The sequence below is a fragment of the Heterocephalus glaber genome, unplaced genomic scaffold, assembly GCF_053883595.1.
Source record: "Heterocephalus glaber isolate CG9 unplaced genomic scaffold, H.glaber_assembly_v1.0 deba00001569, whole genome shotgun sequence".
In the NCBI taxonomy this organism is placed as follows: Eukaryota; Metazoa; Chordata; class Mammalia; order Rodentia; family Bathyergidae; genus Heterocephalus; species Heterocephalus glaber.
In genome coordinates this window covers 8,119,321-8,134,130 of record NW_028258354.1, presented here as the reverse complement: position 1 = coordinate 8,134,130, position 14,810 = coordinate 8,119,321, and the positions used below count along the sequence as shown (strand labels likewise).

The window sequence follows — 14,810 nt, the reverse complement described above, 5'->3', positions numbered from 1 at the left end:
TCGTGATCCCTCTGCCTCAGCCTTAAACTACTAGCTGGGAGTATAGGTGTGTGTACCACTTAGCCTGGCTAAGTCTCAGTTTGCCTAACATATGTGACAGAGAGAATAACATTCATTTCATAGGATCACTGGAAAGATTTAAATAAAAATTCTATATAATTTCAAATTTTACTCCCAGAACTACCTCAAGTTCTAGTGAATAGTAACCAAGGAGAGAAGTTTACATCTAGTGGAAAACAGAAAGGGAGCTGGCTCCCTAGGGGTGTATTGGCAAACTGCTAGAATTCCAAGGGCCTCATTTCTGCTTCAATTAGGTACCTTTCCTTTTAACTGCAATCATTAAAAAAAAAAAATCAGTTTTTTTTAAATAGTCAAGCACAATACTTGATATACACTAGGCATTTACTAAAAACTAATTCCTATCCATTTCTTTGAATTTTTTAACAACTCAGTATCAATATTGATGTTAGCTGTTAATAAGCTTTTAAACAAAATGGAACAAAACCAAAACTTCCATATATTGATTGGATCATCAGGTCCTGTTAGGTACTAAAAATTTTTTAAAAACCCAAAAAACAGAAAACACAAAGTTTATCCAAAACAAGAATCTTACAGTCAAATTAAGTGTCATACACAAATAACTGAAGGATATAATGAAAAGTCTAGAGGACATATTTATAAATCACTATGGAAGTAAAGGGAGTAGCTTTTCTTGTAGGTAGAAAAATTAGTGGTTATTAGAAAAAGAAGAAAGATTGAAGAGACGATGCAAATTTGGACTGGAATCTGAAAGATGATTACTCTGATCTAGTGTTCTACATGATGACCTGGGCTTGATAATTTGAAAGAAATTTTTGTTGGATGGATACAGGGATTTAGAATAAAGGTACATCAGGCAGATGAATAATATGCAAAAGCAGAGTATTATGGAATTGCAGAGCGTATATGGAGAACCGTAATGCAGTTCTGCTTGATATTGCTAGAGTGTAAACCACAAGACAAGAATAATCTAAAGATGCTGGAAGACTCCACAAGAGGGTAAACCATGTCCCACAAGGTGGATTAAATTGCCTGGGCTTTAAGGAGCCAGAAAAGGAGAAAAAAATCAGGTTTATACTTTAGAATGAATATTTTGGCACAAATAAGACTAAGTAGACAAATAAGAGATTGGAGAATATGAAGGATAAAGGTTGAGAATGTAACAGATTAACTCAAGAGATACTTAGAAGGTAGAATCAGTTGCTGATTTTAACATCTTCATTTCTCAATTCACTCATTTCTTTGGATTATACCATAAAGACGGACCAAACTAGTATTTAATATATACTAACAGGGGTAGGCAGAGTCCCTTTAGCCTACTACCCTGCTAAAAATAGTTTTAAAGTAACATAACCATTGTCACTTGTTTATATATTGTCTGTAACTGCTTTCACGCTATTTGGCAGAGTTATAGTTAAAACAGAGACTTCATGGCCTATAGAAACAAAAGTATTTATCATTTGATCCTTCATGGGAAGTTTGCAAACTCACTATTAGCTGTTTTGTTTGTTTGCTTGTTTTTGGTACCGGGGATCAAACTCGGGACCTTACGCTTGTGTATTAGCTATTTTTTTAATTGAAAATAACTTTTTCTTAATAAGTAGATTATTTTCAAGCTCAATGAGGAAATCAGAAGTTACTGTTATTGACCAGCAGGGATAGAAAATGAGTTAAAGGAAGCCAGAGACAGTAGAATCCATTATATACTGAAAGATAGGCATTAAAGTTTGTGAATCAAAAAAGCTTCATGTGTAATATGCTTAAAATACACATTATTGCTAAACAATACCTGTCCTTGGTATAAGCCAGCATCCTGAATGGTGCTGTCTGGTTTATTCAGTGGTTCAAATGTATTACTCATGTATTTGTTCCACAATCTGGTCTCCTTTTCATCTGGAATATTGAAGATTTTTCTTATTTCCTTTTCAATTGTATCTAGGTTTAAGGAGGAAAGATATATAAATATAATAAATTTTAAAAATAAACCATCAAGAGAGAAAAGCTTACCAGAGTAAAAATTCTAAATTTAAAATAAGGATGGAATAGCACTAACAGATGAATACGTAAAAACACATTAAAAACAAACAAAAGTAGTTTTTAAAGATCAGCTGTGTTTTTTAGAGAATAACTGTAACTGACAGGTAATTACTTGGAGAATTTAAGACTTCAAAAGGTAAGAGTTGAATTATACCACACTAAAATACAATGCATTAGAATGAACGTTAGCTTTGAACATATTATAAAATTAAGATATTCTCTATGAATATATAGGAGTTAGAAATTCAAGTATAATTAAAAGATGCCACAGATGGAAAATACTGTATTTATAACATAACCAGTTTAAAAATAATTTATAGCAAACAACACATAGTTTTGAACAGCTCACCAGAATACATGGACACAATGAAAAAAAATGCCAGGTCTGATGTCTATATTAGTCAAAATTTCTTACATTCAAGGTAAAACTATATTTTCCTTATTTCTAAATCAATTAACTTATGGAGTATAAGAAGTTCTTTTTTTAAAACATGAGTTGCTTAACCTGTATAATTAGACACAGGACTATTTATGTATTTGAGAGTCCAGATGTAATTAAGTTCTAATATCTACAGTTAAATAATACACTAAAAATTTAAAATATTACAATAAATATTAGATAATACAATCATATCTAATGCTGGTCAATATCTTACCTAACAGACTCAAGAAAATTGTAAACAAAATACTTTATGATGTATGAAGGACTATAAAATACCTTTGAATTTTAGAATATTTCATTTGTTTTGAGAAAAGCATTATTTATAAAATAGTAATTAATATATGTTCTCTGAAGAAATTTAAAATGCTACATTTGTTGTACCCCAACTTAGCCTAATATTTATTCTCATATTCTGTTTATGTACTACTTTGCAGTTAAGTTCTGTAATAATCTTGTAATCAATTAGATTTTGATTAGGGGATTAAATTAGTAGTACATATGACAGTGTACTGCAAAAATTAAAGCACATTAACCAGAATATTTACATAATTACATAAAGTAAGCTGTCAGAGTTGCTTTCTATCTTGACAGGGTTGTACTTTTGTTGTTGTTCTTTTTATTATAATAGAATAAGCATACATAAAAAAACATTCCATCAATATATTGTGGACACACCATGTAAATAGTACTCTAGATCAAGAAACATTACCTAGGAAAGAAAGGAGAAGATGAAGCCAAGGAGGTGAATTGTTTTAATCTTTCTACAAAAATGAATACATTTTTCCTGATTGCAGAAATAGTTTTCGCTCATGTCAAAAGTACATAAAATATTGATAATAAAATTGAAATGTCTACCAAGAAATAGTCACTGTTACCATTTTGGTATTTCTTCTACACATATTTTCTGTTGTAGATATTTATGTACATAATATGGTATTCACATAATATGGTATATACAAATATGGAAATTTCATTTTCACTGAAATTTCATTATATATGGAGAAGAACATTATAGGCAGAAGAACATTATAGCCAGAAGAAACAGCAATACAAAGGCTTTGAGGTGGGGATGTAGTTGGCATGTTTTAGAATAGCATGGCACATCAATGTGGCAGGACATGGGACATAAAGGTACTTTTGCAGGATTATATTGAATTTTGTGAGCTAGGATGGTATTCTAATTTTATTCTGAGTAAAAGGGAATGCCCTGAGGAGTTAGGAGGATAGAAGTGACTGACATTCTAAATGTTTACTTGTGTGGCTAATGTAGAACAGATTGTGACTGTGAGGGTCAAGGATGGGAGACAAGGCTACTGCAGCAATTTGAATTGAGGTGGCAGAAGCAGTGTTAAGTGTCAGACTGAAATAGGTTCAAAAGGAATTGCTAAGAAGATATGCTGCTAGAACATATATAGGATAAGAAATAAAAGGTATCAGCATGATACCAAGTTTTTTAACTTAAGCAACTGGAAGAAGTTGCAATTACTGAGATGGGGAAGAATGACAGGGTAGCAGGTTTTGAAGAAAAGGGAGGGGATTTAGTTTTACACATGATAATTATCTTGGCATGATTGTCACATATAAAAGTGATGACACAGAATGATTGAAACTAGAATTAGGGGTAGTTTTGGGTAGGGTGTATCAATTTAAAAGACATCAACACTGAGAATATTTAAAGTTAAGAGATCAGATGAAATCATTAAGACAGGAGACCCAAGGCCTGAACATGGAGACACTAATGTCTTCAGATTACCAATATGAAGAGTATCTTACAAAGAAATCTGACAAGATATAGCCAATGAGAAACTGTGCCCAGGAAATCACATGAAAAAAAGAGTGTTTCTAGATAGAAAATTAATTTACTGCATTAAATTTTGCTGGCAAGTTGAGAAAAATGAAAGATTCTTAAATTACCACTGGACTTGACAATGGGGAGGTCATCAGAGACTATAAAAAGAGTGTCAAGATGCAGAAACTGAGATTGGCAAGTGGAGTTATAGATGACAGTCTAGGACAGAACTGTGGGAATTGGTGGCTGACGTTTAGTGCAGGTCAAGATCACTGAAGTTGAGAATTTCAAGGCATTGAAAGTATTTATTTTCCACATATTAATCTAATCCATTTAGCCAGTTAACAAAAAAAGCATATAGGAGTAGAAAGATATTAATAAGATAATAAAAATAAAACTGTATGAAAATATTTCTAGTAGGGTTAGTAAAAATGTCAACCACTTTTATTAATAAAACTTATGGACAAAAATTTTTCGAGAAATTTTACAACAAAAACCGTTTTAGTGGTTCACCTTTAAAGGAAAATAAAACTGAATTTTATTTATTTACTGGAACATGGTCAATGCCAAAATATGTCAATTTAGGGAGTAAAATATTCAAAGACAATTACCTTCCTCTGATATGGTGTATTATTTAGATCTTGCCTAAGGCTGTCATTTTTACTATAAGGTAGTACAGTACTAGGTGAAAAGATAACATTCTATTAATTTAGTAATAACAAAAACAGGAATTTATATTTTCTAATTCTGTTTATATAATAATTTATGTAGCTATATTTTATGGGCATAGTTTTTTGATAGTTTTAAATCAAGGTTTCTAAAACAATTAAAGGGAAACATCCATCTTTAGTTTCTCACCCAAATTCTTTGTTTCAAAACTTATTTAAAAACAAGTTTAATCCAATTTGTAACTCCAGAATTAACACCACTTCAGCATGCTCAAACTGTGTAAAGGAGCATTTAAGAGATAAGATTGTGGAATAGAAGAGCTCTAGATATGGAATTAAACTGTTAGCTCTAACATAGCTCTACCATCTGCATCAAGGTGAATTGAGGTAGGTTATAAGTCTAAGCTTCATCATCTATGAGGATACAGAGTTACTGAAGTTCAAATAAGAGCATTTCTGTAAAGTGCCTAAGACATATTAAATGTTCAATAACCATTAAGTTGTTTGTTAACTATAACCATGCAGCTTCTTTAATTTGACTTGGTTCATTTTAATTTTTCCAAAATCTTTTGCTTGCAAAGTAAATTTTCTCTCAGATAGATAAAAAACCTACAGCAAGAAATTGTAACTCAGTAGACATATATAACAACTGGTATTTTGTATTGCTATTTCTCTTTGTTCTTCAAAACTGTTTAATCAGTCATCAGGTAATAACTCAGTTTGAAAAACACTGACAAAATAGTAAAAATTTGTAGATATACAAAAATTCAGTTCATATATAATTTTAAGGTATATATTCAATGTATGTAGCACTGAAAGTATTAGAATATTTAAAATACATTGACTAAAATCTATGCTAGATCATAAACTTTTTGAATCAGATTCTTTATAAATTACATTACTCCTCAACACATTCCTACCTAAGATGAAAACTCTAGTATATTTGTTTTGAATTTAGAAATTAAGTCAGTTGCTGATTTTCATCTAAAGAGTTTTGATGGTTTCATATACATACATATATATTATATATATAACTCATATTAAAATGAAGTAAAGAGAAAAGAAAATATCAAACCTTAAAAATAACTACAGAAGGTTATAAGTTTTATAAGGTTGCTTTTCATATTCCAATTGTCTGCAAATCTCAGATTAGTCTTTGAATTAGTTTTTCTTTCTTTCTTTTTTTTGGTACCAGGGATCGATGAATTAATTTTAACAAACTGATCTTGTTAGACTTGAAGATTCTCACTAAGCATATTATTAATACAATTTTCATACACTGAAAACTTTCAGCTTTTAGTATTAATATTTTATTTTCTCACATGTTAAAAAAATCTGAAAATCCAACACAAAGCAATTTCTCCATAATAACAATTATAATGAAGTGACATTTGTATACAGAAATCCTAACTCTTTAAACACTAATTTAAAACGACGCTGTATGAGTTCACTGAAATTGAACTTTTACATGTTCTAGCAAAATACAGGTGTGGAAATAAAAAATTAATAACAATATTTGGAGAAAATATTAGGATTAATCAAGCATGAGGTTCTTCAAAGATGGAACAGTTTCATAAAAATATAGATTAAAATAATTTTTCTGCTGTGAAATGGATAAGTAGTAAAAGCCAAATGTATTTAAGAAATTCAGAAATATTTCCATTTACATTTAATCACAGTGTTCTTAATGACTAGTTCAAATAAGAATCTTATATACTATAATTCATGAATTTACTAATATTTCTTCCATGCTGAATTCTGCGTGTCGTATGTCCTTCTTCAATATTCATGTGCATTTTCCAAGATTAATCTTGTTTTACAAAAATTTTATTTGAAATTAAATAATTACCTTATATACTGTTTATTTTGTGTTTAACAAATGTATTTTTATCATAATTTTAAAAACTTTTTAATAATTCTTAATTTTAACTTAAAACATAGCTTTCAAAAGGAATAAAAAAAATATACATTATATAAAGACAGGGACAATTAGGTTCACTGATACTTGAGACCATGATTCTCTAACATTAACAGAAAAAAGAAAAAAAAATGCCAATGTGTCATAATGATGTTAAGATTACTGCCTTGGCTACTGAACTGTATTTAAAGTACAAAATAGTAAAATCACAGAAAAAAGAAAACTTGCCATTTTCCCTGCTACCTACTAGGTTTTACTTAAGCAAATTTTTATCTAAAGTTCTACTTTATATTTTGTTATAAACATGACATATATTTTTCAAATACTGTACTAAATTCAATGACTTTGATTTTTTTAAAAAGAAAAATGTTAAACTTATTTGATAAATGCAAAAGTGTGAGAAACAGTAATTCAATTGTAAGGTAAGACATCAAGGTTAAGAATCTAATGTTTATGATAAAACTTTTAATACAGTTTTTAGCCCAGTAGCATGTAACAAAATAATGGTTAAAAAAAGAAAGGATTTTGCATTACCTATTGTGTCAGCTTTGCTAAATCTTCGAGTTACAACATTGTTCATGTTTCCATTTTCACAGAGCTTCAATTCTGTGAGATACACTTCTACTTTGCAGTGTTTTACAAACATACCCTGTTCAACCACCTAAAAATTGAAATAAGACAAATTAGTGTATTTCTTTTTCACAGCAATGTATTTTTCTAAATAGGCTTAAAAATAACTGCAGATCTCCAATGAAAGACAACTACTAAAACCTGTCAATATAATACAAAAATTCTGGAAAGCTGAAAATTTTAAAGTAAGAAATATTTGTGGAAATTTTAGAATTTAACAGAATATGAATAATCATGATTTAAAACATTAACAGTTTGGAAAGGATTTTACTGATCTAAAGATACTTTTACACTATAAATAATGAATACACTCAATCTTTATGATTAAAACAGTTTACTTAAAATGATTACATAAATTTTTCTCTAGATATAATAGTATAATTTATATATAAATACACCTCTGAGTAAAGATACACATGTAGCTTTTAACAGTAATCCCAAACAGAAAAACATCTTTAAAATTTTTATTCAATTTAATATAATGGCTGTATTATCACTCTATGTTAAAATAAATCTTTTAAAATGGTAACTCTAAATTAGTGTTGCCAAAATGTTCAGCTATAGCTCTGTAACTGATATGTTAGTTTCATTCTAAAATGACTTTGCTTGACCTTTACATGCGCACTTAGTAATTCTAAGAAACAAATGAAAAATAAAAGATGTTAAACATGCAAGCAATAATGTATGAAAAGAAAATATTTATATATTAGGGTCACCTTTCAAATAAGTATATTTCCTTTTGATCTTCTAAAGGTTAACTGTAAGATTTCAGTCATGAATACTGTTTCTGAAAATAGCAATCAGCCTGATATGTGATACATTAGACAAATATGGCGAAAGGGAGGGTCCATATGACTTAGATGTACTCACAAGCTTACATCAACACAGGTTTTACAAACTCATCTTTCTCTTGCAGGAAAAATTGTTTCAGCTCAAAAAATTAAATCAGTTTATCTGGTACTTACTGTATAAACCATCTGAATTTTTACACTTTGTCATATATATTTTCTTAATCATGCTTGTTACAAATTTCTAAAACAAGTAACAGCCTGCCTGTACCCTTCCTTTTGTTAACAAACTTGATTTATTTAGTTATAAAACTAATAAATAACTAACAAGATCTGTTTTAAACCTCTTGTGTTGATTTACTTTGAGGTTAAGAAATTAACAACATATTTAATTTTGTAAGATTTGTGGTAGCTATACTTAAGTAGAGAAATCAAATTTTCTTATCCATCAGAAATTTGAGCTCTGAGACTCACTGAGTATAATCCTAAAATAACTTATATTAAATATATAGTAATAATTGGTAGGTTGCTAAAACTGAGGTAAACTGTAGGCCTCATTTATACACCAGGAAATAAAGGCAAGTGGAACAGACAACAACAAAGCAGGAAAAGAAATGAATAGGATAAAATAAATACAAAATAAGAAAATCCTCATTATGATTTATATTGAAAAATATATTTTCTAAATAAGCATCGTTAAAAAAATGAGAATCAACTTTCAGAATACGAATAGATATTTTCCTGGAGAGAACCTGATAACTGAATTGTCATAAAGTTATTATAAGATCAAAAAAACCAAAACATCCAGATTATTTTTCAAAATTCACACAACTGGGATTCAGAATTTTTTTCTTTTCTCCAATAACATCATACATTACTAAAAGCAGTATCATTATGACTCAGAATACTATGACTATAATTATACTTTAATACTTTCAAAAGCAGTATAACAATAAGCTGTTCCTTTTTCTGAGTTTGTTCTCAAACTATTTTTAAAGACCATTCTATACGTATTATCAAAGCTTAAAAACTGTAGTATCATAGCAAAAAATTAGTATATTTATAAATAAATGTTATTATGATCATATAGATTATATATTTACATAAAGTCTCCTACCTTCATAAAAAATGTTTGCATTGAAAATAACCATTGAGATTGATTATTATGAAAACTGTAACAGGAAGAAACGATCTTATAAAAAACAAGGTATGGGGTTATATTTACCTGATTACTATAATCATCAAAATATATATTTGAACTAAGACAGGAATATTCAGAAATTCTTACTTTGCAGAATTAGAGGTGACAGTTATACTGTTCAATTGAATTATAATGATGTTATAATGCCAGAAATAAGGAAAGAGTAGCAGATAGAATCAGGTTCCTTATTCAAATTTAAGGCTCACAAATAGACAAAGATATTTTTGTTAATTCATGGTCACAATGAAGGCAAAAGCTATTTACTAAGTTTGTGAGAGAACTAAAATAAATATAATTTCTATTTGCTCCTTTTCACTGTAAATAGTAGAGACATTTTGTACAAAGCTATTAAATATACTTGATAAACCTAATGTAATTTACTGCTTATATCTCCATATGTAAATTTTACAGAGTTTTTACTTCATTCCAAGTGTCTTCCTACTTCAAATATGGAAAAAGAAACAGTAATGTCTAAAGAAATATGGTATTATACAATATATATATATACATTTTTTTTTTTGGTACCGGGGGTCGAACTCAGGACCTTGCGCTTGCGAGGCAGGTGCTGAACCACTGAGCTAAATCCCCGGCCCATATTATACAATATTACAAACAAGCTGAGTGTGGTGATGCACGCCTGTAATTCCAGCACTTGAGAGGCTGAGGCCAGTGGCTTGCCATGAGTTTGAGGCCAGCCTGGGCTACACAGTGAATTCAAGGCCAGCATGAACTACATAGTGAGATCCCATCTCCAAAAACAAAAAACAATATTACAAATAAAACACTGGGCCTAATGACAGTATTTTTCAGGAGTCAGCCATATTCATTTTTATAGCACTTACTGAGCCCTTACACCTAGCAAAGATAAATGAGACTTAATTCATGAAGTGAGGGTGAGTACAACTAATAAGAAAGACAGACTAGGAGATAACTACTGTAGAGGTTTGAAATTCCAAAAATATGTATTAATGATGAAAACAGAATTAATAAGCAAGCTTAGCAAGGTACCTTACAGATCAATATAGAAAAACCAGTTATTTATTGGCAACGAATGAAGATAAAATTTAAAATATCATTAACAGCAAATGAAAATACTTAGGAATAAACATTATTAAGAAATGTGTTTCATATTAAGAAATGTATACTGAAAAATACAAAACATTACTGAGCAAAATTAAAGAAGACCTAATGAATTAATAGATCTAGATTGGTCACCAAGTATTTTTGTAAAGGGCCAGACAGTAAATATTTCCAGCTTTATGGGTCATCTACTCTCTTTGAAACTACCCAACTCTGTTACGTTTGTATTATATTTACTAACGTCTACTTTATACTATTCCTTCATTAGTTAATTTCTAAGTTTTAACTTTTTAAAACCACTATCTTTTCTAAATGTTTGAACTTAAGCTAACAATGATTTAGCCATTTTTAAGTTGTATTATCTTTCATTTAAAAATATGTCTAATTTTATTTCTTCTTAGACTAAGAATTATTTAAAAGTATATTGTTCCATTTTCTAGACCGCTGAGGGATAATCAAGTTATCTTTTTGTTATTGATTTCTAGTGTACTCTCACTAGGGATAGAAAATGCATTGAATAATTTCTACTATTTGTAACTTATTGGGATTTGTTTGATGGTCCAGCATGGGGTTATTAATTAACATTACTGAGAGGACAACCTTGCTGAAGCACACCTTAAATTCATTACAGAGCCTTCTGTCTGAATCCTATCATAAGATAATACATCTGATTTTTCAGAGGTGATTTCATAGTCATATTCTTGGCACCAACTTTAGATCATGGTCTCGTCAGAGTGTTCTGAGTTTGATTTTTTGCTCTGAAACACTTCATAGTTTTAGCATCACTTGTAATCTGAAGGGAAAGGGAATCATTAACACTAGGAAATCATGGCTCTGTTTTTACTTAACAGTGGTCTTTTTTCCTCTTTCTTTTTACATCTGACAATGAGCAGTACAAGAAACAACTAGACACTACTTCCAACACTTTGACAGATCACTAATTTCATCAGATACATTTTCTACTTTTCAGTTTACCTCAGATGACATGTTGCCACATTACATTAAAAAGAAAATCACTTCTGTCCCATTTCCAGGAAGATTTTCCCCTGTTTTTCCTTTCAGTCTTCAATGGCAGTATCTTCAAAGCTTAAAATCTTACTAGCAGTTTGTTCAAAAACCTTTAGGCTCTTATTAATACTCATCTTACAACTTCTACTCAATGCCCAGTTCCAAAACCACCACATTTACGTTTTACTATGTCAGTACCATACTTCCACATACCATAATCTGTATCAGTTACCTATTGTTACATAATAAATCACCCCAAGACTTAGCAGCTTAATGCATCAAACATTATATCACTGTTTCTTAGGTTTGAGAATCTCAGAGTAGTTTATTGGGTTTATCTGACTTGGGGTCTCTCGTGAGGTTGCTGTCAACCTGGGGACTGGGTCTTCACTCATCTGAAAATTCAAATAGTACTGGAAGTTCCACCTCAAAAATCACATAAACAGCTGGTGGTATATATCTCTGTTCCCCTTTAGATGGGTTAAAGATTTCTGTTATCATATGTGCCTCTCCATAGGCTGCTTGAAAGTCCTTTGCCTGAGCAGTTGAATTGCCCACTGTGGGAAATGAGAAACCTAGAGTGTGTGCCCATCCATCATGTAAGATATAGCATCTTTTATAACCTAATATTGAGTGATATATCAAGATTTCTGCTATATGCTATTGGCCAGATAGACCAACTTTGGCACAACAAGAAAGGGAACCAACCCAAGGATGTGGATATGAGGAGTAAGGAATTACTGTAGGCCACAGTGGAGGTTACTGCCTCAGCTTACATGCTAATACATGTATTATTATGTACTTTAATTTTCTACACATTTTCAACATTATAAGAAATGAATACAGTGGACCCTTGACTTAAGAACTTGGATTTAGATTCCACTCTATTTCTTGATTATATCCCTGTTTTATAGAGTTTCTTAAAGTGAGTGCCTGACAGCATAAATGAAACATTTAGAGAATGAAGCTTGAAAAGATGTTTAACTTTGTTTCTATATTACTGGTAAGGATATTGACAATCCCAGACTTTAATGTAATCAGACTAGCAAAATTCAAAGGTGGACTTCAGACTCTTTAAGTCCAGCTCATTTACTTCTATGAGTTCCACTTGCAACAAACACATGAATTCTAGTAAAATTGCAAATTCCCAGACTTAACTGATTTAATTTTAGAGAAAGATACATCTTTAATAAGCAGTCCAGAGGCTGGGGGTGTAGCTAATTTGTAGAGCATTTGCCTAGAGTGTGTGAGGCCCTGGGTTTGATCCCTGCCACCACAAAAAAGAAAGGAGTTCAGGTACTTTTTATGCATATTAAAGTTTCAAAACTATCTTATAGGTTAGGTAAATCTCATTCGCCTTATTGAAAAATACATCTATAGTCTCCTAACAGACTTCTCAAACCTTTTCTTTTACCTATGCAAACTTTTCATGATTTTTTTCCTTTTTCACTTTGTTTATTAGATACAAGTTTCAAACAATCTCTGTAAGGCCTCTTTCAAAGAGAGTAATTAATGAATCTGAGTGAGCTGGTACAATACTGAAAGCTTGCGGTGTATCCAAAAAAAAAAGATTAAAGTAATACAGTTTAATATATTTGAAGATATCCTGGACACAGATTTTCCTTTATTCTGGGAATGAAGTTCTTCTTTTAGAATAGTTACAAAGCAATATATACTCCAAGTGATCAAAACAATTCCTCAGGAATAAAGCAACTATGCTATTTACTTATATTTACATAAATTACCAAATATTTATTTACTTTGAGTATTTGTTATTCTAATTTAATAACAGTCATTTTTGTAATTCACTCTTTAGCTCCACAAAATGAAGAAAATCAGTCATTTTTAATATTTCTAGATTATAATTTTAAAAATTTTTAAATAAAGATATTAAAAGTCTACATTCTCAAATCTAAGAAACTTCATGTTGAAAATATATTTCTCCAACTTTTAATTTCTTATTTTTTAAGTGTTTATCAGAAAAGCAGTGTAGCACAGAAAACAGGGTCAGGATGTCTAAGTTTGCACCCTGATGTGACTTTCTACTGAACTTGTCTAAATCTTTGTCCTCATTTCCATATACATAAAATAAGGATAATAATACTTACTTGATAGTGTTTTCTCAGGACTAATAATAATGTGCAATGCCTTTAGAATAGTGACTAGCATGAAACAAATCTACTACATATGTTAACTGTTGTTGTTACTATTATTATACAGTATACTATAACATTTTGCTGGCATTTTTTCAAGATAAGTGCCAAGACTTCATAGTTCTTTGTCTTAACAACAAAATTTGAACTACTCAAGAAACCTAATATTTATATTCAGTCACTCTCAAACATACCTTTCGTGCTATTGGCTCCTGACCTTCCATCAATGTGTACCAGCTAACAAGCTTATTCCAGCCCTCAGTTGGCAATAGTATATAATCCAATTCATCAATAAGATGCTCCTTAAGTGACTGGGCATCACCATCTACAATAGCAAAAATAAACAATATATAAGAAATAGCAGTACTCACCTCTACATACTTTGGTTATAGACATTACAAATTACTTTGTGAAAATAAGTAGTCAAAATAATTCATTCTAAAAAAAGAATGTCTCCCACATATTTCAAAATAACTGTTGTTCGAAAGCCTTCAATGTGTACCATTAGTCAACAAGCAATTTTTTAAAAAATATGTATTAGCAAACATAATGATTATACTCATCTTGGGGAACTGGTACATATACATATCACATCTTAATCATTTTGACATCCCCTTCCCACCCTCTGCTCCCTCTTCTCTCCTCTCCCTCAGACCCCCTTCCCCATTTCCACAGTCTACCTTCTTTCCTATCATTTGCCTTTTATTTTGATTTTTAAATTATTTATATTTTGGATTTCTCATATAAATGATACAATATGTAATCTGTATCTGATTTATTCCACTTAGCATTATGGTTTCAAGATGTATCCATTTTCCTAAAAATGACTCAAATTTATCCTTCTTTATGGTGGAATACTACTCCATTGTATACATACACACCACATTTAACTTTTCATCTCTCGATGGACATATGGGCCACTTGCAAAATTTGGCTATTATGAACTCTGTTGCTATAAATATGGATATATATATGTGTGTACATATATATGTATATATAAATGCATATAAATATATATTTACATTATATAATTATATATTTATATACATATATGAGA

The 14,810-nt window shown here is 30.3% G+C and overlaps 1 protein-coding gene and 1 long non-coding RNA gene across 8 annotated transcripts in view; one reads left to right on the top strand and one right to left on the bottom strand.

Moving 5' to 3' along the window:
- The window catches only part of Usp15 (ubiquitin specific peptidase 15), a 121,736-nt gene that overhangs the window by 68,838 nt on the left and 38,088 nt on the right, over positions 1–14,810 (bottom strand). For 5 of the 7 annotated variants that reach the window (XM_004861137.4, XM_087192348.1, XM_004861138.4 and 2 more), the window contains exons 3-5: positions 13,948–14,078; positions 7,428–7,554; positions 1,829–1,974 (exon numbers count right to left, since the gene is read on the bottom strand). In XM_004861137.4, coding sequence (XP_004861194.1) covers positions 1,829–1,974; positions 7,428–7,554; positions 13,948–14,078 — 404 coding nt within the window. Of the gene's footprint in view, positions 1–1,828; positions 1,975–7,427; positions 7,555–8,239; positions 8,637–13,947; positions 14,079–14,810 lie in introns of those variants that run through there. The other 2 variants (XM_087192351.1, XM_087192352.1) reach the window with 2 other exon arrangements.
- LOC147823723 (uncharacterized) overlaps positions 1–14,810 on the top strand; it is a 115,371-nt gene that overhangs the window by 97,321 nt on the left and 3,240 nt on the right. The window lies entirely within an intron of this gene.